General features: G+C 47.7%; 1 protein-coding gene and 1 non-coding gene across 20 annotated transcripts in view; both read left to right on the top strand.

The window, feature by feature from the left end:
* Positions 1–25,963, top strand: part of ZNF862 (zinc finger protein 862) — a 33,171-nt gene extending 7,208 nt beyond the window's left edge. For 4 of the 19 annotated variants that reach the window (XM_086394948.1, XM_086394952.1, XM_086394950.1 and 1 more), the window contains 6 exons: positions 1,273–1,377; positions 2,500–3,197; positions 4,645–4,801; positions 17,829–17,936; positions 19,204–21,318; positions 22,939–25,963. In XM_086394948.1, the coding sequence (XP_086251074.1) occupies positions 1,273–1,377; positions 2,500–3,197; positions 4,645–4,801; positions 17,829–17,936; positions 19,204–21,318; positions 22,939–23,126 (3,371 nt within the window). In that variant the 3' untranslated portion in view covers positions 23,127–25,963. The other 15 variants (XM_086394961.1, XM_086394960.1, XM_086394962.1 and 12 more) reach the window with 10 other exon arrangements.
* On the top strand, positions 8,591–8,663 carry TRNAG-ACC (transfer RNA glycine (anticodon ACC)). Its single transcript has one exon. It is a non-coding gene; the product is annotated as a tRNA-Gly (tRNA).
* Positions 25,964–26,030: the final 67 nt, after the last annotated feature.

The raw sequence follows: 26,030 nt of genomic DNA, 5'->3' as shown, positions 1-26,030 counted from the left end.
TGAGACTTGGTGTCTTTCTTCACAAGCTTTCCTTTTTCACAGGCTTGTTGTAGTGGTTTAATGAAATGAAACAACTTAAAAATTTGTGCCCAAGTAGATAGTTTTCATCTTTTTTATTTTCTGAATGTCCTTTCTCTCGTCTGTGGATAGACTTCCAGTACCATGGACAGAGGTGATTGTAGTTCATTGTGTCTATGTGCATATATATTCTTCTGATTTCAATTTGATGATCATCACCATGCATTTCCTTACTTCTTTTCATCTTGGCCCTTGTCTAAGGTTTATGGGGCCAACAGTCTCAGCTCTCTTTGGATGGAGGGGTTGCGTTCTTTGTGTCTACTAAAAAGTTTAAAAACTGATGATTCTTTTAAACGAGAAGTTGCAAAGTAGCACTGGGCCAGATTTGGCTTACACCTTTTTTCTCTCTTTTTTTTTTTGTTTGACTTCTTTAAAATGCTTAAATAAGGGGCTTTCCTGGGGGCTCAGTGGTAAAGAAATTGCCTGCCAATGCAGGGGGCACAGATTTGATCACTGATCCAGGAAGATCCCACATACCTCAGAGCAACTAAGCCCATGCACCACAAGTATTCAGTCTGCGCTCTAGAGCTAAGAAACAGCAACTACCAAAGCCCACCCACCCAAGAGCCTGTGCTCTGCAAGAGAGGCCCCTGCTACGAGAAGCCTACACACCATTAACTCAACAGTAGCCCCTGCTTTCTGCAACTAAAAAGGAAGCCCATGCAGCAAAGAAAACCTAGCACAGCCAAAAATAAATCAGTAAAATTATATATTAAAAAAAATACTTAAATTAGTTGTCAGTATATAGCCATGGAGGGGAACACATAGAAATAAGATTTCTGGCTTCTCTTGAAAACTGGGATGGTCTGGTCGTGCTGACCCTGCATTTATTTATTTATTTATTTTTTTACATGAAGCACCAAAGGCATAGATCCAGCAGCTGACTGACCTGCTGGGGGCTGGGCATCGCGGCCGCCCTTCGGAGCTTCTTCCGAGGTCCCGAGGCCGCTGACCCTGCATTTAATTGATGGCCTCTCCTGAATTTGAGCAGCTGCCGCTACCTGGGCTCAGATCCACAGCCTCCCCTGCTTCCCCCTCCTTCCCCCACCCCCGCACTTGGTTTCCTCAGATTATTGTCTGGTCCCCCCAGCATTTGAGTTTGAGCTTCTGTTCTGAACCAATAGTTTTCATAACCTTTTTAACCTGTGTGACCTGGATTCAACGTCATAGTGCTTTTCTCTGTTCCTGACTCAGGATCAACTATTGCCAGCCCGGAGCTGTTCTATAAATTTGAGCAAGGGCCAGAACCATGGCTCGCCAGTGTCCAAGGTCAGAGGAGTCACTTGAGCCCCAACCCAGGTGAGCCTAGACCTGCCCCGGGAGGAGGGGTGCTTTGCTGGAGGGAGGGAGCAGGAAGCTGGGCCCCAGGCCTCTGGCCTCGTCCTCTGCTTCTCCCTGTGCACCAGTTATACACGAACGCTGCTACCGTCCCCTCCTACCGGAGAAAAGGGAGGTGGAGCTACTTCCTCCAGGAATGGCATCAGGGAAGATTGCTCTCCCTTGTAGCCTGTCTCAGATGGACCACACAGAGCCCTAGACTTCACAGACACTGACTTGTTTTGGTTTGTGTTTGGCTCTTAACTTTGGACCTATTGAGTCTATTAGTAGATTTGTGCTTCCGGGATTGGTAATGGACCATTTCGTGGTCCAGTGGCCTGGAGCAAATACTGTCAAGTCCTTGCCTACTGGGCATCTGAACTTGTTGGTGCATAAGAGCAGTTAGAGGTGTCTAAGCTGCATTTCAACTAAGGCGTGAATAAAGAAACTTCTGGTTTAGCTTAAAGAAGAAAAATCTTAGTGAGGTCCTGGGAGTTTTCGCCTCTCAGAAGGGATGTGGTGTGAGAGAGGGCTGAAGTAGCCCTCCCAGGGGGGAGGTGCTCCAAGATGGATGCAGCTCAAGGAGAACTCTCTGGGGGCCAAAATTGTCTGCCCAGTAGGGGGGTGGGGGGTGTTCTCTCACTCTGAAGATACATGAGCCAAGTGCAGATGCCTGTCTGGCAAGGGTACCAAAGAGGGGGATTCCTGCTAAGTGTGGAGTGGTGGTGTTTGCTTCAATTACCTCTTTAACCCTACATTCTCTGAGTTCAGTGTTCAGTCTCTAGTAAATAAGTCTGCTCTCCTGAAGGCTGTGCCACTGTCTTAGGCTGCACAGGTCAAATTGTGGAGCTCTCTTTTTGACCAGGTGTATCTGTCCTTTATATTAGGGAAAAGAACTTTTTCTTAAAGTCCATTTGTTTCTTTGGGGTTAGGCAAAGTGAGCCTGGGGGGCTGGGAGCTGGAGAGAAGAGAACAGGGACACAGTGGGTCACTTTGTGGCTATGGTTCCAGCTTTCATAGAACGTGGATCTGAGCACCTCTGAGTTGCAGTGACTCAACCTGTAGGATTTCAGAGAAAATTCCACCTGTCTCTTTTCTCTATAGGAAAAACCAAGATGGGCTTCGTGGAGGAAATGGATATGCAGAGCTCATCCAGAGAAGCTGGACTCTACCTGCCTCCTCAGAAGGAAGCCTGTCTGTCCCATTTCAGCTCAGAGAGAGGCAGCCTCCAGGGAGACTGTGCAGGAAGAAGCAGCAAACCCTCCAAACCCCGATCCATCCAGAAGTCGTGGTTTGCGCAGTTCCCGTGGTTGGTCATGAATGAGGAGCAGACGGCTCTCTTTTGCTGTGCTTGCCGGGAATACCCATCTGTCAGGGACAAGCGGTCAAGATTAATAGAAGGTTATACCGGACCATTCAAGGTGGAGACTCTCAAATACCACGCCAAGAGCAAGGCCCACGTGTTCTGTGTCAAGGCCTTGGCGGCACGGGACCCCCTCTGGGCAGCCCGTTTCCAGAGCACCCAGGAGGTGTCTGGTGATGTACTGGCCAGCCAGGGGCCCTTCTTCCCTGCAGATTATCCCATATTTTACCCCCCAGGGCCTCTGGGGGCTTGTGATAATGTAGCCCAGCTCCTGCCCAGCTCGAGAGCTGCCCTGGGGGACCCTGGAGGGAATGGAGCAATTCCTGCATTGTACCTGGATCGCATCCCTGATTTCAGGCAAACAGAAATCGTTGATGACATCCGCAGTTCCTCAGATGATAACATTTTATGTAATGACTCTGCTGAACCCTGTGGCCAGGTAATATGTTTATAATGATGGCTCAAGGGGGAGGATTCCGTGCTGACAACAATGTATATTGCATGATGATGGTGGAACAATTCCATTAGCCACAGCTGCTGCTAACATTATCACGTTACCATAAGCTGCCATGCTTCAGCTGTGCCAGGTCTTATTTTAAGTGCTTTACATGTATTAGCTCCTTTACTGACCACAACAGCCCTACTACTATTATCTCCTTTTGGCAGATAACAAAACATATTAGTGGGGCCAAATACTCTAACTTCTGACATTAAGAGAACAGCTACATTCAGAAAAGCCATCTTTATCCAGAATCTAAAATGACCACAGAACTCCAGAAATAACCCACAACCATAAAAACAGCTGCAGAGCTCTTAAATAATCAATGTAAAAGATATGTTTCAGCTTTAACTTTGGACTCATGTTTCTTCAGACTTTGTGTAATGTGTTTTTAATGCTGCACAGAAGGGGGTGGAGCAAGCGTAGTTAAACTCACCTTGTTGGGCAAGAGCTAAGATGTAGCCAGAGAACAAGGGCTCGTGGTGCTGCCCTCCTGCTGAGCCCCTGGCCGCCAGCCCAGGGCTCTCCTCCCAGCCCTGCTGCACTGATGAGACCTCCAGACTCCACTTCTCACCTCAGGCCTGTTTATCAAATGCAACAGGTTTAGTTTCTGATTCTTTGGAAAATTGCCCTGCAAGGAAGCTGTGTTAATTGAGGTCTCTGAGTAGCCAGATCCATCCCCCTTTCTCAACTCCGCCCCCCCACCATATAAGCGGGGTTTTACTACAAGTCATTTTGAGCAGCCCCTTCTAGTATTCTGTTGAGAAGAGCTCAGACGTTCCTTATTCCTAACATTGTAGGTAAAGTTAGTAAGTTCGGATTTTTATGGAATCCAGAAAAGGGACAAAGCTCATTTCCCTTCATGTTCCCTCAGTGTTTAGGATTAGAAGATGATAAACAGGTCTAACCTTTTATAGCCTGAATTCCTTTAGCAGTAAAGTGTGTGTTAACCTAGTCACTGAACAGGATCATCTTTACTTGTTGTTTTACTGCTCTTTCCATCCTGATGGGGAAACTCAGCAGTGGCTCAGAGGCAGCGGCCACCTTTGCAATGGTAGATAAGTAGAAGGTGCTCTCGAGGACGGGTGCAGCCACGAGGCTCTTCGAGACCCTCTTCCTCAGTGCCCTGTCCTTTCCTTCCCAGAGAGAAGAGGAAGGGTCTTCCCTTTCTTCTAGGATCATGGTGAAGTTTGTGTAGTTGTTACCTACCGACTCTGGGCCACACGTTTGCTCTTTTGACTTTGGTGGACAGCTGAATTCTTCAGAGAGCGTCTGGGCCTCTTGGCAGGCTTCCCAGGAGAAACAGGCCATGAGCAGGATCCCTGGAGCATCATGCTGGGTGTCTGATGTGAGAGGAGTACTGAGTACCTGCTACTCTTTGTTGCAGGATCCTTCTGAGGAGGGGCTGTTGGAGGAGCTCCCGGTGGTGTTTGAGGATGTGGCGGTGTATTTCACCCGGGAGGAGTGGGGCGCGCTAGACAAGTGGCAGAAGGAACTGTACAGAGACGTGATGCAGATGAACTATGAGCTGTTGGCGTCCCTGGGTAAAGATCCGAGAAGCCTCTCTATCTGTGCCATCACTGGATATGGGGACCCGCGAGGGTGGCTCCACTTGTCCTTGTCGTCCCCTTTCTGCCCTCTCCCTGCATGTAGGCAGAGAGCGATTAGATCTTTGCATCTCAGAACTCTCCCTGCCTCGGGGTGCTGTGCTCTTTCTCCTCTTCATCCACCCGTCGTCATCCATCTTCCACCAAACACCTGCTGAGCGCCTACAGTGTGCTGGCTGAACAGGCACGAGTCAGGGCTCTGCTTCCAAGAGACAAGCAAGTGTGGGAGAGACAGGCACTTTAATAAGAAACTGGAAAATAACACAAGCTTTGTAAAAGAGGTTCAGGAAGCACCCTAGGGCCGCTGGAGACAGTGGCTTAATGTGGCCAGGTATCCGAGGGAGGGGTAAGGACAGGCTTTACAGAGAATGAAGTGCTTTAATTGCGCTGAAAACCAGGCGCAGAAGGAGGACAGGCTTCCAGACATGACAGAGCTGGGGACGGCGGGAGCGGAGGCAGGGAGGCGAGAAAGGGTGTCCGGCTGGACTCCTGGATTCCTACCTCTGCTTTGGCCAGTGCTGCTTCATCCCGGGGCCAGCGGGGTGGGCAGGGCCGGCCCGGGTGTCCCTGGGCTATAGGCCCCAGAGCATGATCCGCACGCGCTGCTGCCACCTTCCTGGAACAGCCTCCTCTCTTGCATTTGCTCCTTGTTCTTCTCTTTGCCTCCTTTATCCATCAGGCAGCCCAGATTTTCACATGGCACGAAAAAGACAACTCTTCATCTTAAACGCTGTTGTTATTATTACTAGCCTATATTGTAACAAAAGCCTTGCAGAACAGGCTGCTGTACCTAACTTAGGAATTCCACCAGCGACCTGGGTCATGACTTCTACAGAATAAGGAATCCGAGTATTTGTGGCTTACCTGGTGTCACGTTGCCGGCTCACAGCGCCCTTTCCTGGGCACCTGAGTATTTTCTGTACATCCTTGACCAATATACAACTTCTTATCATTGTTCACAGTTTTAAATGGCTCCTCAAATGTTGAGAAAGGATGTGAAAAATTGTTTCTTTCATGAGGACAGAGGTATTGTACTCGTGTCCTGGGCCAAGGCCTTTGAAGCACACCTTCAAAGAACATTACTACCATCCACAGTGTTTGAGAGAGCCAGTGAGCGAGGGGGAGACTGGTTTGTAAGAAACCAATCTCACAGGAAGTTGGTTTTTCCTGTGAAGGAATGAGCAGCAGTGGTGCCCTCTGCCCTCTGGGCCCCTGCGGAAAGTCATGGGGAAGACGGGGGTGACCGGTGGTACAGCAGTGTGTTTCCCATGGCGTGGGCCTGACTTGGGTTGTTGAGCTGGACCATGTCATCTAAGCATTTTTTATCCTTTTCTTTTTAACTTCTATATGTTCGGAAGTGGGGAAATCTTCAGTAAGTAGGCCTCTCCTCCGGGAGAACTGAGGTGCAGAAAGGGGCTACTGCCCTGGGGTGAGGCTGGGGTTGGCTTGGGTCCTGGGTCTCTGTGGTCCGGTGGGCCTCAGACTGCATCGCAGCACATTTGCGCTGTCGATTTCCTTGTGCTCTTTTCATTCGAGGAAACCCAGCTAGTTCTGTAGTTTTTCTTGTTAGGACTTACAACTAGTAGATTTGTTCTTTTAGATTTTATTATTACGGTACCTGTTTTTTAAAAAGACAGTCTCAATTTGATGCAGTCAGATTTAATGTTAATCTGTCAGTTGTGCAGCAGTTAAACTGTTGTCGACTAAAGCTTTTCAGCTGGTAGTTTCCAGGTCAGGTTCAGCCTCCATGGCCCCACCAGTTGTCTTATCAATAGGACTGAACTTGTAGAGGACAGTCACTTGATTATGGAGAAAAGAAGAGGTTTGTGCTTTGATTTTAGTGCTTTCCTCTGCCAACCTTTACTTTTGTGGACTTGCTCATTTAGAACTGTTTATCACTATGTAGAGTTCCAGCTGTTCTTTTATTTCAGTATTTTAAATTCTGGTTTCAAACTTTGGCCATATTTGGTGATATCTCTTGTTCCCCCCACCCCCCAAAAAAGAAAATTCAGTTACATTTCACTGTTAAGAAATTAATAGTTGTCATTACAGAAACAGACAAGCCAATACAGGCACTATGTGGTAACCCTTGTTTTTACTAGTAAAGGTGTCATCGTATGTGGAGTAGCAGGTCACTCACTTCAGGTGTGCAGTGCCTTTTCTACAGGTGAGCTCATCAGTGACAGCTGGACCTCACAGCTGGGAGAAGAAGTCAGGTCACCAAGTGGAAAGAAAACTGAGTGGGAGAGCCCTCAGTGACATGAGTGGGAGTTAGAGTGGCTTATGTGTTGTTTGGGAGGCTAGCTGCTACACGGTGAGCCGTATCTGGCCTCCCGGTGGGGCCCTGCTGAGCTAGAGAGAAAGAAGCAGTGCCAGGAGCCAGAGGGGCTGTCTCTAAACCGGTGCGGGAGCCAGCCTGCCAACCCTGGGGTCAGAGTAGCCTGAAAGGGTCAGAATCTGTCTTTGCAAGCCAGGCCATTTTTCTGGACTTCGTGTGTGTTTGTATCAACATGCACATGTGTGCACGTGATATATTTATATCTCTTCAGTCACTTTTCCATTATTAAGACATGGAGAATCTGTTTGCAAATTCCCTCTGTTTCACTTGTTCTGAAGAGATCAAAAAGAAAAGGTTTTTTAGCACCATTTCAGCCATAGTTTCAAAGAGCTGTGCCTGGGGTTCAGCACTTCTGGGGCCACTGCTGCAGGCAGTCAGAGGTGACCGATCCTCAAGGGAGCGTAACTGAGGCAAACATTTTCAGGGATATTCAGTCTCATGTACGATTTCAGTTAGTCTTTAAAAATATTGCTTCATAATTATGTTTTTTAAAGACCTTTATTTATCTATTTGATTTTTTGGCTGTGCTGGGTCTTTGTTGTGGTGGGCGGGCTTCGCACTGTGGTGGCTTCTCATTGTGGAGCACAGCCTCTAGGCGCGCAGGCTCAGTAGTGGTGGCTCACCAACTTAGTTGCTCTTCAGCATGTGGAATCTTCCTGGACCAGGGATCGAACCCGGGTCCCCTGTATTACAAGGCGGATCCTTAACCACTGGACCACCAAGGAAGCCCAATAATTATATATTTTTTTAATTGAAATAATTCTCATATAACAAAAAAGTGACAGTTCCTGTCCCACCAATCTCTATCACTGAGTCCTCCTCACCAAAAATTTTTAGCTGTTTTTTCCAGTAACTGGTTTCATTATGCCTAAGAAACACACATATATAGACATTGTTTTTAAAAGCACAAACTTCAGCAGGATGCATTTCTAAAACAGCTTCAATTCTTTTCCATCACCACTTGCTTGGGTCACCTCTTTGGGGATTTTCTTTTTTACCCTTTGCATTGTTAAAAGAAAATTAAGAGAGCTTTCCTGATAGGAATATTTTATTGAGGAAGAAACAAACTGTTCATGAACTGGGAGACTTCACACCCAAAGTGGTTAAAAGTTTGGCTCTCAGCAGGTAATGCTCAGTTTATAAAATGTGAATTAAGGAGTATTTTTTTTATTGTGATTATATTCTCTCTAGGGTAGTAGCACTGTTTACTTTTTCTTGTGTGTAGCTAATTGTCTCAGAAGCTGTATAGTCACTCCGACATGAAAGAAACTTAAATCTTGTTTAAAACCAGAGTCAGCATTTTGAGGAAATTAGGACAGTTTAAGATTTGGTTATGTGGTTATGAGTGTTTGGTCCAGGGGTTTATTCAAAAGGTGGCCCCTGGGACTTCCCTGGTGGTCTAGTGGTTAAGACTCTGCCCTACCACTGCAGGGGACATAGGTTCAATCCCTGGTCAGGGAACTAAGATCCCGCATGCTGAGGCCAAAAATAAAAGCAAATTGTGGCCTCCATTTTGGCTTTTTTATAGGGTGAAACCTTGAGTGGGGCCCATGACTTGTCACACTCAGGTAACAGATAGGCCTCCAATCACTTTTTAGTCACATTTGTGTTTTCTAATTTTAATTAATAAAATGACCAATACTGTACTCTTCAAAACTGGCCTGATTAGGAGGAGAACTCTGGGAAGAGCACCAAGAATCTGTTTCCTTACCTAGACAACAGTTGCACTGGTAGAATCTGTCTGGTGTAGCTATTTTGGAACTCTGAAATCTGTCAGAGGCTTTCAGCTTATAGGGGAAGAGTTGGAAAGTAAATTGTGGTTAAGTTTTGTCAATTTCAGCTCTTAGCACAGTAGCAGCTGCCCATCTCTCTCTCCTATCACAGTGCAAGCGGCTGTACTGTATGACTAGAGCAGGTTGAACAGAGTTGGCAGGAATTGGGGTGGGCCAAAAGGGCACTGTCCTCTAAATATCAGTCAGGGGTCAGTGCTCTGATCACTGACTGCTGCTTCTCATCACAGAGGTGCAGACCAAGAAGTAAGCAGCCAGTGTTGTATACCTCCCCTATTGCTGCAGATTCTTCCCCCTCCTCTTTTTCTCTTTTTCCTTTTTTGGAAACCAGACATTAGAGACTAGGACATTCAAAACCATATAGGAGGAAAACTAAGACAGTGAATTTGCATGACTAGGGAAGGACTCGAAAAGACCTGAGAGGACTTTAAGTTTACACCTCAGGCTGATATTTGGCACAGAGATAGCCTATAATGATTAAAAAATTAAAAAATAATAATAATGGTAACCCAAATCAATAAAAACAGCAAACCTTGGGGACAGGGGAGAATCTTGATTTCCAGAGTTACCACATTATTAGATTCAAATGTCCAGTGTTCAACAAAAAAATCACAAGGCACACAAAGAAATAGGACAGTACGACCCATTCAGAGGCAAAAATTAAACAAAAACTGTCCCTGAAAAAGACCTGATGGCAGGTATACTAAATAAATACTTTAAAACAACTGTCTTAAACATGCTCAGAGAACTTTAGGGAGATGTGGAGAAAGTCAAGACAGAAATGTATGAATAAAATGGAAATATCAATAGAGAGAAAACCAAAGAAGTATCCAAAAAGAAGATTGAGAGCTGAAAACTACAACTGAAATGAAAAATTAACTAGAGGAATACAAAAACAGATTTGAGCAGGGAAAATAAAGAATCGGCAAGCTTGAGGATAGGACAATGGAAATTATGGAGCGCCTGAAACAAAAAAGTCAAAGAAAAATGAACAGAGCCCAAGGGACATGTAGGAAACCATCAAGTGGACCAACATGCACATTGTTGGAGTCCCAGAAGGAAAAGAGAGAGAGAAAAGGAAAGAAAGAATGACTAAAATCTCCTCAGATTTGATCAGAGACATGGTGGCTCACACTGGAAAGAATCTGCCCGCAGGGTGGGAGACCTGGGTTCGATCCTTGGGTCAGGAAGATCCCCTGAAGGAGGGAAAGGCAACCTACTCCAGTATCCTTGCCTGGAGAATCCCATGGACAGAGGGGCCTAGTGGGCTACTGTCTGTGGGGCTGCAAAGAGTTGTACAGGACTGAGCGACCTACACTTTCACTTTCACTTCATGAATACAAATATCCAAGAAGCTCAGTAGACTTCAGGTAAGATGAACTCATACCCACACTGAGACACACTGTAGTCCAACTTTCAAAAACAAAGAGAACCTTGAAAGCAGCAAGAGAGAAGTGAATCATCTCATACAAGGGACCTCAATAAGATTATAAACAGATTTAACTTCCAGAGGCCAGAAGGCAGTGGGCAGATATATTCAAAGTGCTAAATGAAAAAAAAAAAGTCAACCGAGTCCCATATCTGGCAAAACTGTCCTTCAAAGGTCAGGGTGGAATTAAGAGATGTCAAGCTAAACAAAAATTGAGGGCGCTCCTTACCACTAGTTGTTCCTTGCAAGTAACACTCAAGGGAGGTGTGCAAGGTGAAAGGAAAGGACACTAGACAGTAACTTGAAAGCTTATGGAGAAATGAAGATCTCAATCAAGGTAAATACATGGGCAGTTATAAAAGCTGGTGTTATCATAACAGTGGTTGGTAACTGTACCTTTTGTTTCCTGATGATTTGAGAGACTGGTACATTTAAAGGAAAAAAAAAACAATTATTAATCTATAAGCTAGTATTTTCTAACTTTTGCAATTCCATATCTTATTTTCTACATAATTTAATACATTTAAAAGAATTACTAGTTTATATTTTGGGACACATGTATATAAAGATGTAATTTTGTGACATCAATGATGGAAAGAGATGGGGAAAGTTGTAAAGGAGCAGTTTTTGTATACTATTGAAGTTAAACTAAATTGAAATTAAGAGTGTTGGTACTTTAGGATGTTAAATGTAATTGCCATGTTTGTTGTTGTATAGTCACTAAGTCATGTCTGACTCTGTGATCCCATGGACTGTGGCCTGCTAGGCTCCTCTGCCTGTGGGATTTTCCCGGCAGGAATACTGGAATAGGTTACCATCTTCTTCTCCAGGGGATCGTCCCTACCCAGGGATTGAATCCATTTCTTTTGCGTTGGCAGGCTGATTCTTTACCACTGAGCCACCTGGGAATTCCTAAATGTAATTCCCATGTAACCAGAAAGAAAATAGCTATAGAATATACACAAAAGGGAATTAGAAAGGAATTTAAACGTTTTCACTACAAAAATAAACTAAACACAAAAGAAGACGGTGATGATGGAAATGAAGGGCAAAAGCCTAAGGCATATGGAAAACAAATAGCAAAATGACAGTCATAAGTCCCTTCTTATCAGTAATTACTTTAATTGTAAATGGGTTAAACACTCCAATCAAAAAACATTGTCAGAACAGATAAAAACACATGATCCAACTTTTTGCTGTCCATAGGAAACTAATTTTGTACCCAAAGACACAAATAGATTAAAAGTGAAAGCATGGAAAACAATATTCCATGCAAATAATCAAAAGAGAGCAAGAGTTGGCTATACAAGTATCAGAAAAAATAGACTTTAAATCAAAAAAATGTATAAGAGACACAGATATTATATATTTATAAAAGTTTCAATATAGAAGATATAAAATTATATATATAAACCTAATGACAGACTCTCAAAATTTGTGAAGCAAAAATTGCTAGAGTTGAAGGAAGTAAACAGTTCTATGATAATAGTTACAGACTTCAGTATCCCAGTCACAATAATGAGTAGAAAAACCAAAAAGAAGATAAAGAAATAGAGTACTTAGACAATAACCAACTAGATCTAATAGATATCTACTAGATACAGCACTCTACCAAAAAGTAGCAGTATTCACATTCTTCGCGTATGCACGTGAGGCATTAGATTATGTTTGGTGACAAATTAAGCCTCAATAGATTAAAAAAAATAGATATTAAACAGTATCTTCTCCAAATATAATGGGATGAGGTTAGAAATCAATAACAAAGAAAACTGGAAAATTCACAAAATTGTGGAAATTAAGCATCTTTAAACAACCAATGGATTAAGGAAGAAAATCACAAGAGAAATTAGAAGATACTTAAAGATGAGTGAAAACAAAAACAACATATCATTTTGATGTGGGACAGAATAAGTGGTGCTAAGGGGGATATTTATAACTATAAATGCTTCCATTAAAAACAAGAGAGATCTTAAATCAACAACCTAACTTTACAACTTAAGGAACTAGGAAAAGAAGAATAAACTAGACCCAAAGCTGACAGAGGGAAGCAAATGATAAGGGTTAGAGCAGAGATAAATAGACAATAGAAAAACAATAGAGAAAAATCAGTGGAACCAAACGTTGAAAAGATCAACAAAATTGACAAACCTTTACCTACATAGACTAAGAGGCACAAGCAACAGAGAAAAAAATAGACAAGTTGGGCTTTACGAAAACTGTAAAATTTTGTGCATCAAAGGACATATAACCCAGGGATTGTCTAGTGGTCCAGTGGTTAAGACTTTGTGCTCTCACTTTAGAGGGCCTGGGTTCAATCCCTGGTTGGGGAACTAAGATCCCACAAGCCATGTGGCATGGCCAGAAAAACAAACAAAAAAATACAACACATAAACCTAATACAAAGTCAGCACACACAATGGGAGAAAATATTAGCAAACCACATATCAGATAAGGGGTTAACACCAGACTATACAGAGACCTCCTAAAACTCAACAGCAATAAACCTGATTAAAAATGGATACAGGACTTGAATAGGCATTTCTTCAAAGAAGATGTACAAATGGCCAGTAAACACATGAAAAGATAATATCACTCATCATTAGGGAAACATAGATCAATGCTACAATGAGATACCACCTCATACCCATTAGGATGGCTACTATCAAAAAAATGGAAAACAAGTACTGATGAAGTTGTGAAGAAATTAGAATCTTTATGCCTTGTTGGTGGGAATATACAATGGTACTGTCACTCTGGGAAACAATATGGCAGTTCCTCAAAGAGCTAAAGAGAGAATTATCATGTGTGTATGTGTCAGTTGCTCAGTTGTGTCTGACTCTGTGACCCCATGGATTGTAGCCCACCAGGCTCCTCTGTCCAAGGGATTCGCCAGGCAAGAGTACTGGAGTGGGTTGCCATTTCCTTCTCCAAGAATTATCCTACGACCCAGCAATTCTACTTCTGGGTATATATCCAAAATAATTGAAAGCAGGGTTTAAACAGAATAGCAGCAATATTTTCAGAATATTCTGAAAACAGAATAGCAGCATTATTCACAATAGCTAAAGTGTGGAAGGAACCCAAATGTCCATGGATGGATGAATGGATGAGCAAATGTAACCTATACATACAATGGAATATTATTCAGCCTTGAAATGGAAGGAAATTCTGACACATGTCAAAACATCGATGAACCTTGAGGACATTATGCTAGGTGAAATAAGCCAGTCACAAAATGATAAAAACTATGATTCTGTTTACAGTAAATAATCTGAAAAAGTACTTAGAATGGTCAAATTCAGAGAGACAGGGACTTAACTGGTGGTCCAGTGGTTAAGAATCTACTGTCCAATTTAAGTGATGCTGGTGTGATGCCTGGTCAGGGATCTTAAGATTCCACCTGCCTTGGTGCAGCTAGGCCCATGGGTCAGTTTACGTCTTCAGTTTTTTCTAGGCCCGGGTTCCTGAGTAGTCCCACAACTCCAGGAAATGCAGGTCATATGTCATTCCCATTAGGCAGAGGAAAGAAGCCACCCTACTCTACCCTTCCCCATGGTAGTGTGGGGGACTCAACAGTACACCCAACAGCTCTTTCCAGAAACATCTCTAATATCCAACTCCCTGACATCTTCACATCCAGTGTTCTGACTCCCTCTTGGTGGTGGAGCTTTGGGTTACAGCCCAGTGTTTCAGCCATTCTTTCCAAGTAGGGCTCCAGTGGTCTAGCTTTGGAATGGGGAAAGAGTTGGCTCCTATTTTGAGGGGGCCTTTAAAACAGGCAGACAGAACCACACTTTAATATCCTGTTGCATATATTTATTGCTATTCCTGATTTATTGATTTTAGATATTATCTATTGATTCCTACTGTGGAGGATGAAGATATGGCCCTCTTACATCACCCCAGACCCCCACTTCTCTTCCTTCCATCCTCTCAGAACAGGTATATCATACTTTTTTGGTTAATTCAATGTGAATTATTTGCCTAATTATGTATTATTTACTTTTAATCAAAGTGACATATGATGATGTTTCCTCTGCTGTAAGATTCCCCTCCCCCCCCACCCCGCCGGAATTGAATTTTTTCTTATTTTTTATTTTTTTAGTTTTCTGTGCTATCACCACTTCTTCTCAAGTTCTCCCTGGAATTATACAACTCCTCAAAGAATTTCTTCCACATGATCAAACATCCTGTGACTTATCTCACTTTTTTTCTGGAGATGTCTATCACTGAGTCTTCCGTCCCTCTGCTCTGCCTAAGCTAGTTATTCTTTAGGCCTGCTGCATATCTGTGGCCTTGGACTTTCTTTTGTCTCTCTCCTATTTCCCAGATCTATTGTTTCTTTTAGGTTTACGTCTTCATTTTATTGGAGCACATCCTTCAGTAACTTTCTAAGAAAGGGTTCATGGGAGGAAATATTTTAGAGTCTGTATGTCTAAAAATGCCCTTATTCTGCTCTCACAATTGATAACTTAGTTTGGGTATAGAGTTCCAGGTTGGAGATGATTATCTTCAGAATTTTGAAAGCACTGCTTTTAGGTTTTACAGGTCCTGTTGAGAAGTCTAATTATATTTTTATTCCTAAATCTTTGAACACTGCCTGTTTTTCCATGCTTAAAGGTTTTAAGATCTGTCCCAGTGTTTTGAAGTACTTAGTGCTTAATGATATAAATGTTTTTTCATCATCTTTTGTTCTAGGTATCTGGTGCTTCCCTTCCATGTGGAAACATACTTTCCAGTTTGAGGAAACATTTTTGTATTATTTCTTCCTTCCTATTTTTTCTTTCTCCCAAGTCCTATTAGTTAGATATTAGACTTTCTAAATCGAGTCCCTGATTTTGTTTTACTTTTTACTTTTTTTCCTGTTTTCTGCTTCTGTGTTTTTTCTTCGACTTTCCTAGAGATTTCCTCCATTTTATTTTCTAACAATTCTATTTAATTTTTAAAAATTTCTTCTATCATATTTTTAATCTCAGAGTCTTCATTGCTCTTTTCATGGATAACTATTATGACTTTTCTTGGTGGGAATATTCTCCTTTTTAGGGGAGGGATTGAAATTTTGTTTTGCTTCTATCTCTAGTTCCTTCCATTCCTTTTCCTTCTTGTTTCATGTTCACAGTTTGTCTTGAATAAATATCTTTAGGTTCATTCATATTTAAGAATAAAGCCTTAAAAACTGACTGGAATCTCTGTGTGCATGGCTGGGACTCAAGGGGTAGGTTATGAAAGGTTGCTGCTAAGCCGTGAAAGACGCTGGATTCTTGGCCTCTGGAGGAGAGGATTTCAGTCCAGGGCCAGTGATGAGGCTTAATTGCTCAGAGCTTTTGTGTAATAAAGTTTTATTAAAGTATAAAAGAGATAGAGAAAGCTTCTGACATGGACATCAGAAGGGAGCAGAAAGAGTGCCCACCTGCTAGTCTTTTGCAAGCTGTTTTATGTCTGTTAGAAAGCTATTAATCAGATAAGAGAGACACTTCAAGGCTGAGGGAGTTTCACCAGGCCCCTCTTCCACAATATGCATTTTTGAGATAGGAAGGCCCCCAGCCATAAAACAATTGATATGAAATCAGCCCAAGGTTTGAGAAAAGAAAAAAAGTTAGTCTTAGGTGGAACCATTTTGAAGAAAGGCAAATTCCAAAGCCAATACATAGTTTCATTAACATAGCTTAAGAAAAATATTTCCATAAGAAAAATGCATTGGTTAGCTCAAGGTTTGAGAAAAGTTAAGTTCAGGTGGGACCAGGTGTCGTCATGGCAACACAGAATTTTAAGAAAGACCGCCTTTTAATTTTGTATAGAGAAGGAAAAAAATCTGACCCTTGTAGTTTGTTTCCTCCTGCCGCTTAAGGGAGAGATAAGAAATGTCTGACACTTGCAGCCTATTTCCTCCATTTGGAGACCCCTGGCCTTCCTGCCTGTTAACCTCTCAGTTACATTCACTGTAGGGTGACCATCTGTGAACCTGGATGTTTCACTGAAACACCTTCCAAAGGCTGGATCCGTAGGTATTTTGGTGAGGGGGGCTGGGGAGGGGCAGGTCTGTTTCTCTAAAGAAAACTTGTGGTCTCCTGCATGGCTGTATGCCAGGCTGGTGTTTCTGAGCCCTGGAATACAACTTCTGGTCTGTAGGCTGTCTTCATCTATTTGCATTGCAGTGGGTCTCCTTCATCTTTCACTCACCCCACCATCCCAGGGCCTAGAACCTTTCTGGTTAAGTTTTTCTGTGGACTAATCTCTCTTCTCCTCCCCGAGGGAGGGTGGTGGTATTTTCCGGTTTCCTGGACTAGGTGAGAGGAACTGGACTTGAACAGGTCTCTTCTTGGCCACCACCTTTTGCTGTGCCTGGTGCCTCCAGGTCCTGGCTCTTGTGGGGACTCTGAGGTCAGCCTCACTTTTTTCTCCTTGTTATCCCCTCTGCTGGTGTTTGGTGTTCAGCTCTGTCAGTTCTTCTCTTTTATTTCCTTTCCTTCTAAAGATGCATTAACATTTCTAGTGCAGTGTCTCTCTTGGGCTTATGCTTCTTTTTACTGCTATTATTCATTTGCCCTCATTTAAGAGATGTTTTAAGATGGATATGTGTTCAGTCTACCACAGATTAATAATCTATTATATTTTCATTAGTAATAATATGTGGGTACACACACACACACATGAACATATAAATATATCCCAATGATCTGAAGATGAATAGTGAAAATAGTCTCCCTTTACCTTGTTTTTCAGTCCCTCAACAGAAATGCCCACAGTTACCAGTTGCTTGCATATGTCTTTCCAAAAAAGTTTATACACCCATTCACATTGATACATAAAAAGCATGTAAGTAGAGATGATGGATTTTATTTTAAATCAAGAGAGAAATTTTTTCACATACCCCTGAAGACTATTTATGTTTTCAGTAAAGGGCAGTACTTAACCCAAAGACATGAATCTCTTTGAGGCGGATTTCAGGGCCCACTGCTGGTGTAGACACAGCGTTAGGGGCCTTTCAAGTGCCCCGTGTAGTAGCCACCTGCACCAGGGCCAGCCATGGGTGTCTCTGAGAAGCACGTACAGGGGACAGTTGTTGGTGACCCTCTCCCACTTCTTGTGTGACTTTATCTTCCCTGTCTTCTTTACTTTTGGCCTCTGTATTTCTTCCTGTTTTCACCCTTTCCCCTCTAGATGTATGTAGCTGACTCATGGCTTCCATGTCTGGCCCATGGAGCTAAGGGATACCCCTAATCTGGCTGCCTTTTTTGGGTTTTAAGAATCAATTGGAACCCTAGACAGGTATGCTTTCATCGCACCCCTAGTTGAATAGATTTTATCAGGAAATACACCCGAGGCCTCCCCAGGTCTTTTGCGTGGGTTGCTTGACTTGATAGTCCAGGGCCGTGACGTCACTATGACTCTTTGTCCCTGAAACAGGGCCTGCTGCTGCCAAACCAGACCTGATCTCAAAACTGGAGCGGAGAGCTGCACCCTGGATCAGGGACCCACATGGGCCAAAGTTGGGGAAAGGCCGTCCTCCTCCAGGTGGGTCTTGATCTGCCAAGCACTTGAATTGTCTGTCCAGGGGCCAGGCAGCTACAGGACGTCACACAGTGTCAGTTCAGCCACACTCGTGTGGCTCTATTGTGCATGGGGCCCTGTGTTAGGCCCTGGGTGGAAAAACATGAATATGAAACTAACCCTGCCTTCAGAGCATAGAATAGTCTGAGAAACTGGGACTGTTTGGGAAAAGTAAGGAGCTTCGATGAGTGGAGGTGAAACCAGGATGGTGTGGTAGAGCTGATGGGGGAGATACGTGGTGGACACTGGTCACGAGGAGCCATGTGACCCACAGGCTGTGAGCCTCGCCTCCCTCTCCCTGCTCCTCTGTGTTTAGCGTCAACATTGCTGGTCTGTGGGAGTTAGCAGGTCTGCATATGTCCGTCAGTAACTTATTGGCCCCTAGCTATTGTGTCGGAGAAGGCAATGGAACCCCACTCCAGTACTCTTGCCTGGAAAATCCCGTGGACGGAGGAGCCTGGTAGGCTGCAGTCCATGGGGTCGCTAAGAGTCGGACACGACTGAGCGACTTCACTTTCACTTTTCACTTTCATGCATTGGAGAAGGAAATGGCAACCCACTCCAGTGTTCTTGCCTGGAGAATCCCAGGGATGGGGGAGCCTGGTGGGCTGCCGTCTATGTGGTCACACACAGTCAGACACGACTGAAGTGACTTAGCAGCAGCAGCTACTGTGTAAACCTCCATGCCCCCTTTGTTTCTCAGGCTAATAAGAAGACTTATGGATGTTTGCCCTCATTTCTTTATGGTGCCTCGAAAGAGGATTAAGACCATCCAACAGCATCTACGGCCAAGGTGGTTAATTAAGCTTATGAGCATCTGATGTCACGTGATCCCAGGGTAGCTATGTGGGTAGAGAAGGGGCGGCTGGCTGAAGCAACCATGAGGATTAGCACATAACCCGTGGGGAGCCAGACTGGCTTTCAGAGAAAATAATGGGAAAGGGTTTCAAGAGAAGCCACTCCTGGGAAGATCCCCTGGAGAAGGGGACAGCTACCCACTCCAGTATTCTGGCCTGGAGAATTCCATGGACTGTATAGTCCATGGGGTCGCAAAGAGTCCAACACGACTGAGCAACGTTTCACTTTTCACTTTCTGATTTCTAGAAAGGTGGAGCCCATCCATCTTCTCTGCTTTGCATAAGGGGTACTTACTGAATTGGGGTGTCTTAGCTGATAGGAGGCTGCAGAGTCCTGGGCAGCAAAACCAAGCACAGTCTGATTTGCCCCAAAGGGAAAAAGAAGACGGTGGCCGTTAGAGAGGCGCACATACAGGCTTCAGCTGTAGAGTCCTCGTGGCTTCCAGTTCCTTCTGTGGAGACGTGTACCTCCTACTGCAGGCCCCGCCTTTGTGAACTGGAGGCAGATGGACAGGCGAAAATCAAGAGGACTTACAGACCCCGCTCAATTCAGAGGTCGTGGTTTGGGCAGTTCCCATGGTTAGTGATGGACCCCAAAGAGACCAAGCTTTTCTGCTCAGCTTGCAAAGAAAGGCCTAGTCTCCATGACAGATCATCCCGGCTGGTCCGCGGCTACACGGGCCCTTTCAAAGTGGAGACTTTAAAGTACCATGAAGTCAGCAAAGCACACAAGCTCTGTGTCAACACCGTGGAACTCAGGGAGGACACCCCACTGGCCGCCTCAGTCCCCGAGATCTCCAGTGACCTGATGGCCAACATGGAGCACTTTTTCCACGCCGCCTACTCAATCGCGTACCACTCAAGGCCCCTGAACGACTTCGAGAAGATCCTGCAGCTCCTCCAGAGCACGGGGACCATGATTTTGGGCAAGTACCGAAACCGTACCGCCTGCACGCAGTTCATCAAGCACATCTCCGAGACTCTGAAGAAGGAGATCTTGGAGGACGTGCGCAACTCCCCGTGCCTGAGCGTGCTGCTGGACGGCGCCACGGACGCCTCCGACCAGTCCTGTGTGGGCATCTACCTGCGCTATTTGAAGGGGACGGAGATGAAGGAGTCTTACCTCACGCTGGCCCCCCTCCACAGCGAGACGGCCGACGGATACTTCGAGACCATCATCTCGGCTCTGGACGAGCTGGACATCCCCTTCCGGAAGCCGGGCTGGGTGGTGGGCCTGGGAACTGATGGCTCCGCCCCGCTGCGCTGCGGGGGCGGCCTGGTGGAGAAGCTCCAGGAGATCCTGCCCCAGCTGCTGCCAGTGCACTGCGTGGCCCACCGGCTCCCCCTGGCCGTGGTCGACGCCTGCGGGGGCATCGGCCTGGTCAAGAAGTGTGACCGGCACATCCGAACCGTCTTCAAGTTCTACCAGTCCTCCAACAAGAGGCTGAATGAGCTGCAGGAAGGCGCGGCTCCCCTGGAGCAGGAAATGGTCCGCCTGAAGGACCTGAATGCCGTCAGGTGGGTGGCCAGCGAGAGGCGCACGCTGAACGCGCTCACCCTGAGCTGGCCCGCCCTGGCCAGGCACCTCCAGAGCGTGGCGGACGCGGGTGGGCAGGTTGGGCACAGGGCCCAAGGCATGCTGAAGCTGATGAAGGGCTTCCATTTCCTCAAGTTCTGCCACTTCCTCTTGGACTTCCTGAGCCTCTACGGGCCTTTGTCCGAGGTATGCCAGAAGGAGATCGTGCTGATCACCGAGGTGAACGCCACGCTGGGGCGGGCCTACGTGGCACTGGAGACCCTCCGTCACCGGGCAGGCCCCAAAGAGGAAGAGTTCAATGCTGGCTTCAGGGACGGGCGGCTCCACGGCATCGTGCTGGAGAGGACTGAAACGTCAGAACAGTGGTTCCAGGCAGACAGGGAGAGAGTGGTCCTGACGGGGATCGAATACCTCCAGCGCAGGTTTGACGCTGACCGTCCCCCGCAGCTCAGGAACATGGAGGTGTTTGACACCAAGGCCTGGCCAAGTGGGATGGCCCTGGCCAGTTTCGGGAATGACGACATCCTGACCCTGGCCAGGTATTTTGAACTCTCACTCCCCCCAGGATACAGCGAGGAGGCTCTGCTGGAGGAGTGGCTGGGCCTGAAGGTCATGGCCCAGAACCTGCCCTTCTCCATGCTGTGCAAGCATGCACTGGCCCAGCACCGCCGCTTCCCCCTGCTCAGCCGGCTCCTGGCCCTGGTGGTCTGCGTGCCTGTCTCCACCTCCTGCTGTGAGCGCGGATTCAGTGCCATGAACCGGATCAGGACCGATGAGAGGACCAAGCTCTCCAATGAGGTGATCAACATGCTTATGATGACGGCCGTGAATGGTGTGGCGGTCACAGAGTATGACCCCCAGCCGGCCATCCAGCACTGGTACCTGACCTCCTCAGGCCGGCGGTTCAGCCACGTCTACACCTGTGCCCCGGTGCCGTCCCGCTCCCACGCAAGTAAGTATGCACAGCAGAGCTCCTAGACGCAGGGACGCCAAAGAGGAGAACCTCAGCTTCCCAGCCCCGCCCTGAGCTGACAGCCTGGTAGATTCCGCTCAAGTCAGCTGTTACCACAGGCTTGCTCTAAGGGGTCACGTGCTTAACTGTTTGCTAGACCGGTGGGTGCTCAGGATAGGTCACCTTTATAATTCAGCTAGACAGGCTGGGCGCCCACACTGCAGGCTGCAGGGCGCAGCGCTAAGAGCAGGAAGTTCCAGAGCCAGGCTGCCCAGGTTCAAGTTCTAGTCGTGCCGCTAACTAGCATGTGACCTCGGGCAACTTAATCTCTCTGTACTTTGGTTTTTCATCTGTAAAATGAATTAATGACTCTGGGAGATGGGAAGGGACAGGGAAGCCTAGACTGCTGCAGTCCATGGGGTTGGGAAGAGTTGTTTACAACTTGGTGACTGAACAACAACAACAAAGGTGCTTAGAACAGTGTCTGGCGAGTAATACCCATGGTGTCCGTTAAAGGTTCAGCTATGACCAGGACTAACTCGAGGACTGGATGAGTGAGGGCAGGGACACCACCTTGTCATGGGCTGTGGGGACCCTGTTTGCAGCAGGAAGAGGTCAGTGCAGGTCAGAGGGGTTGTGAGGACTGTGCTGCGTGGAGGAGAAGGTTAGAGGTTTCAGGCAGGGGAGGGGTCCATGAAGAGAGCCTCTCAACTCGCTTGGAGGGCTGGGCCGGGACTAGGTTTGAGGGAAGTGATATTATCCTGGAGACCCAGTTACTGAAAGTCTTAAGCAAGAAATTTTCCTCTTTTCAAGTAGTCACTGAACAAAGAAAACCAGAGCTTCTCCAGGCTGTGCACGGGTCTCCGTCCTGTTGCTTCCACTCTCATTCTGTCTCGGGGTCTGTGGTCATCAGCAGTGGACTGGCCTCAGGGTTGACAGGCTCCACGGGTAGCAGGGTGGCCCTGGGCCTGCTGCTGGGCGGTGGGTGCAGGGAGGTGGGTGGCAGAAATGGGGAGAAGGAAAGACGGTGCTTCTGAGATAGGGTCCTTCACCCAGCATCTGTTGAACGAGTTGCTCTTTGAGCCTGGCCCCCAGAGGTGGAGGAGAAGGTGCCCTCATCCATGCCCTTCTGCAGGTTGTAATCACAGGGCAATGGGACTGTACCTCTGAAGCAAACAGAGAACCCAGCCAGATTTTATATAACAAAGCCTTCCTCCCCAGGCAGTTTCTCAGCCTTGGCACTGTGGACATTTGGGGCCAGATAGTTTTTTGTTGTGGGGGCCCGTCCTGTGCTCAGCCAACCCCGGCTTGCCCACTACACACCCACTGGTTACCAGCAGCACCTTCTGGGTTGTAGGAATCGGAAATGTCTCCCTCCAGACTCTGCCTAGGCTCCGCTGGGGGCAGAATCACCCCATGAGCTCTGCTGCCCTCGGGTGGAAGAGTCCGCAGAGTGGGACTCACTTGAGCCCCGGAGAGCAGTCCTTGTCCGCCTCCAGTCTGTTCTGCCGGGGGTTACTCTCCCAGCCTCCCTTGGGTGCAGCTGGATGTGGGGGGGATGGATGATCACCTGAACTGTTCTCTCCTGCTCACTGTGGCTTCTCTTTCCTCCCACACGAGGGGCAGGGCTCAGGAAGAAGACTGGTGCACTCTGCAGGGAGGAGCCCAACGCCTGGAAGCCGCCCGGCCCGTCCTGCAGGGAACCAGTGGAGGTCCTGACGGCCTGCGTCTTGGAGCCTCCTGAGAGGCTCCCATGTCCCCTCCTTGGCCAGGAGGCCCCAGGCTGTCCTGCTAAAGCACTCCTGTAGTAGGAGCAGGAATCTGAGGAGTTCATTCCTTGGAGCCCCATGCTGCCCTGGCCTTGTGATCGTGGTGACAGGCCCTTGGATTCGAGGCCACCCGAGTCTTCATTGGGTGGGACGCTAAGCACTGGGAGGTGGGCAGTGACAAGGCAGTTAAAGCCACACCTCGGGGAGGCCGGGGGTCAGGAGGTGCACGGCCTGTTTCCCAGGGCCCTTCTCCAGGCCCAGGGGGACCTCACAGCACTTAAATTTGCATAGAGATTCTATCTCAAGCTCACTTTCAAGATGCTTCAGTACGTAATCCCATCATGAAATCCTCAGCTTCTGGTGGCAAGAAGACTTTTCTGAAGTGGGAATGACAGCTGGGGGAAGGGCTTGAAGGAGCACTCCGGCCCCTGGGTAGTTGGGGAGCATCCAGGGGGCCACCCACAGCCTGAGGCATGAGGTGAGGGCAGGGGGTGAGCAGGACTGGGGCCGGCCTGGCTCCGGGCTGTGTCCCCCTGGCTCCATAGCAGAAGCAGGGAAGTCTCAACACACAGGAGACCTGCCTCAGAGGCTGTCTTTGCCTCGTCTTGGGGCCTGCCTCTAGGATGCAGCAAGCAGAATCCCTGCACTCTGAGCAACCAACAGCTCCTAGACGGGAGGAGTGTCTCCCTGGAGGGGCCTGGCGCTTCCCACCAGTCCAGCCTCTGTATCATGCCAAGCCCTGGATTTCTGCGGAGCAGAGCGTAAGGATGAGTTTGCACTTGGGGGGCTTGGGATCCAGCCCCAGCTCTGCTTCAGGCAGTGGGTCAACCATGATGGCCCCCTTCCTGTCTCCTGTGCCTTCACGTCCCTCTACGTGAAACGGCAGTAGAGAAGCCAAGTGCCTGTTAGTGCCCGGCCTCCGCGGGACTGCTGGCTGACAGCTCCTCTGTGGGCAAAGACGGGCCTCAGGAGGCAGAGTGGACTTGGCTGTCATCAGCTCTTGTCCCTGTCCCTTGCTGCCCATGTCCTTATTGTGGGAGGAGGTGCCCTCAGCATAATGGTCTAGTCCATTCTTCCCAGAGGTGCTCTGGGGACCAGCCTGGGAATCAGTAGGGGTGTTGGTTTAAATGTTTCAACGCAGACCCACCTGATCAGCTCCCCGGGACTGTTTCCCACAGGCCCCCCAGGAACTTTGCGGGCTCACTGAAGCCTGAGAAGACCACCCTGGCAGCACAGAGGGTGTCCCACACGATTCGGTTCCCCTTGCCTCTCCCCGTCTCCCTTTCCACCAGGAAGTAGGGCATGTTTCCTTCCAGGGCAGCTGCTCTGGGGAGGCCTAGGCTGCTTGACTGGCCAAGTACGACGTGGTGTCTGCCTCCTGCCTTCCTTCCCACAGGTGGGAAACCAGGGGAGCTTGGAGGGAAGGCTTCTGCCTTTCTCTGGCTTTAGACAGGCAAGATGTAGCACTCCATCCTGGCTTGCTGCTGGGCCCCAGGTGGGGTCCCTGCTCTGTGCTTCAGGCCCAAGCAATCTGACCCTTGAGCAGACCCTGGAAGGGTGCTGAGAGCCCCTGAGATGTTGGTACCGAGTGCCTCATGGGCAGAACCTATGGTTCCCAGTGTTCCTGACTCTGCCTTACTGCCATCACTTTCCTGTTTTCTTCAGCTTTGAGCCAAGAATTTTGTTCTCGCTTCCTGCCTTTTAACCTTTGGCAGTCTCCAGCGCTGTGTCCTGGGGGCTGAGCTGTACCGTGGGCCCTTGGAGCTCTGGCCTGGCCACTGTCCACACAGCCAAGATGGAGCCCAGGCCTCCCGACCCATTCACATGGGGCTCTACAGGGAGTTGAGGGATCCGCCCTTGGCCAGTTGCCAAGGGTATGAATTGGCGGGGTGGAAGAGAGAAGGGCCCTTTCAAGTGGGGGTTTTATAGCTCCCACCATTGGGATTCCCATTGAATGACATTCCCGCAGCATCCTCCCCATGGCAGCTGCCATTCTTTAAGACTCCTCAGAGCAAGAGACTAGTCCTGCCAGCACCACTGTGCGTTAGCGCCACTGCACAAACCCCATGTGAGGCGGAGGCCCACCAGAGCCGCCCCTGCCCCTCCACACCTGTGCTCTCAGGAAGCCTCCAGTGCCAGCTGTGAGAAACTTGGGCCCCTTGGGCAGGGGGACTACTGAAAATGCTGTTTATCGTGGGAAGTTACGCTGCCCAGTTCCTCAAGGAGCACAGCCATGCTCTGGCTCCCCTCTGTTAGCTCATGGAAAAGAGGACGCTGGCCATTTTGGGGAGGACCCCAGGGCCGAAGCATGGCGAGACCCCCCCAACCCCTACCCTTGCCCAGGCTGGCTCCTGCGTTTTGTTTCAAGAGTCTGGCAGCCTTCAGACCCCAGGGCCTGGAGACCCCACTGTTAGAGAGCCTGCCTACTTTTTCCTGGAGAAAACAAGCTGAAGGGCGCTGGGAATGGAAGGAGCGAGCGCTCTGTCTTTGGCGAGAGCCCTAGCCCTGCCTCCACTCTCGTTCCCCGCCTGTGGTCTCCATAGCGATGCCGAGAGGGCTGACAAGCTCAGTGACCAGCGGTATAACCGACAACGTGAGTTCAATAGCCATAGAGACCAGGCAGGAGCTGGGGGCCGGCCCTCGCCCTCGCCAGACGCGGAGGAGGTCAGCTCCTCCAGACCTTTTCCTTCCCTCAAACCCACGTTGAGTTCCTAGGGTGCTAAGGACCAGGTGATGATGGGCCTGTTCCCTCCATCCAGGGGTCCGTCTGCCGAGGTCCACTTCTCTGGTTTCAAAGATGTGCAAAACACGGTTTAAGAAAACCATGTTCGATTCTCAACCTTTGTGCTATCCGAATAAAGCATAGCTTTTCCCCATATGTGCCTCTATCCCGTAAATCCTATAGGAAACCGGCTGGGCGGATCAAAGTTCCCCTCCGTCCCG

The sequence above is a fragment of the Bos grunniens genome, chromosome 4 (assembly GCF_055505025.1).
Source record: "Bos grunniens cultivar Pamir isolate PY7600 chromosome 4, Bosgru_T2T1.0, whole genome shotgun sequence".
Classification (NCBI taxonomy): Eukaryota; Metazoa; Chordata; class Mammalia; order Artiodactyla; family Bovidae; genus Bos; species Bos grunniens.
Note: the sequence above shows the minus strand (reverse complement) of the source record. Positions and strands in the feature narration are given on the sequence as shown.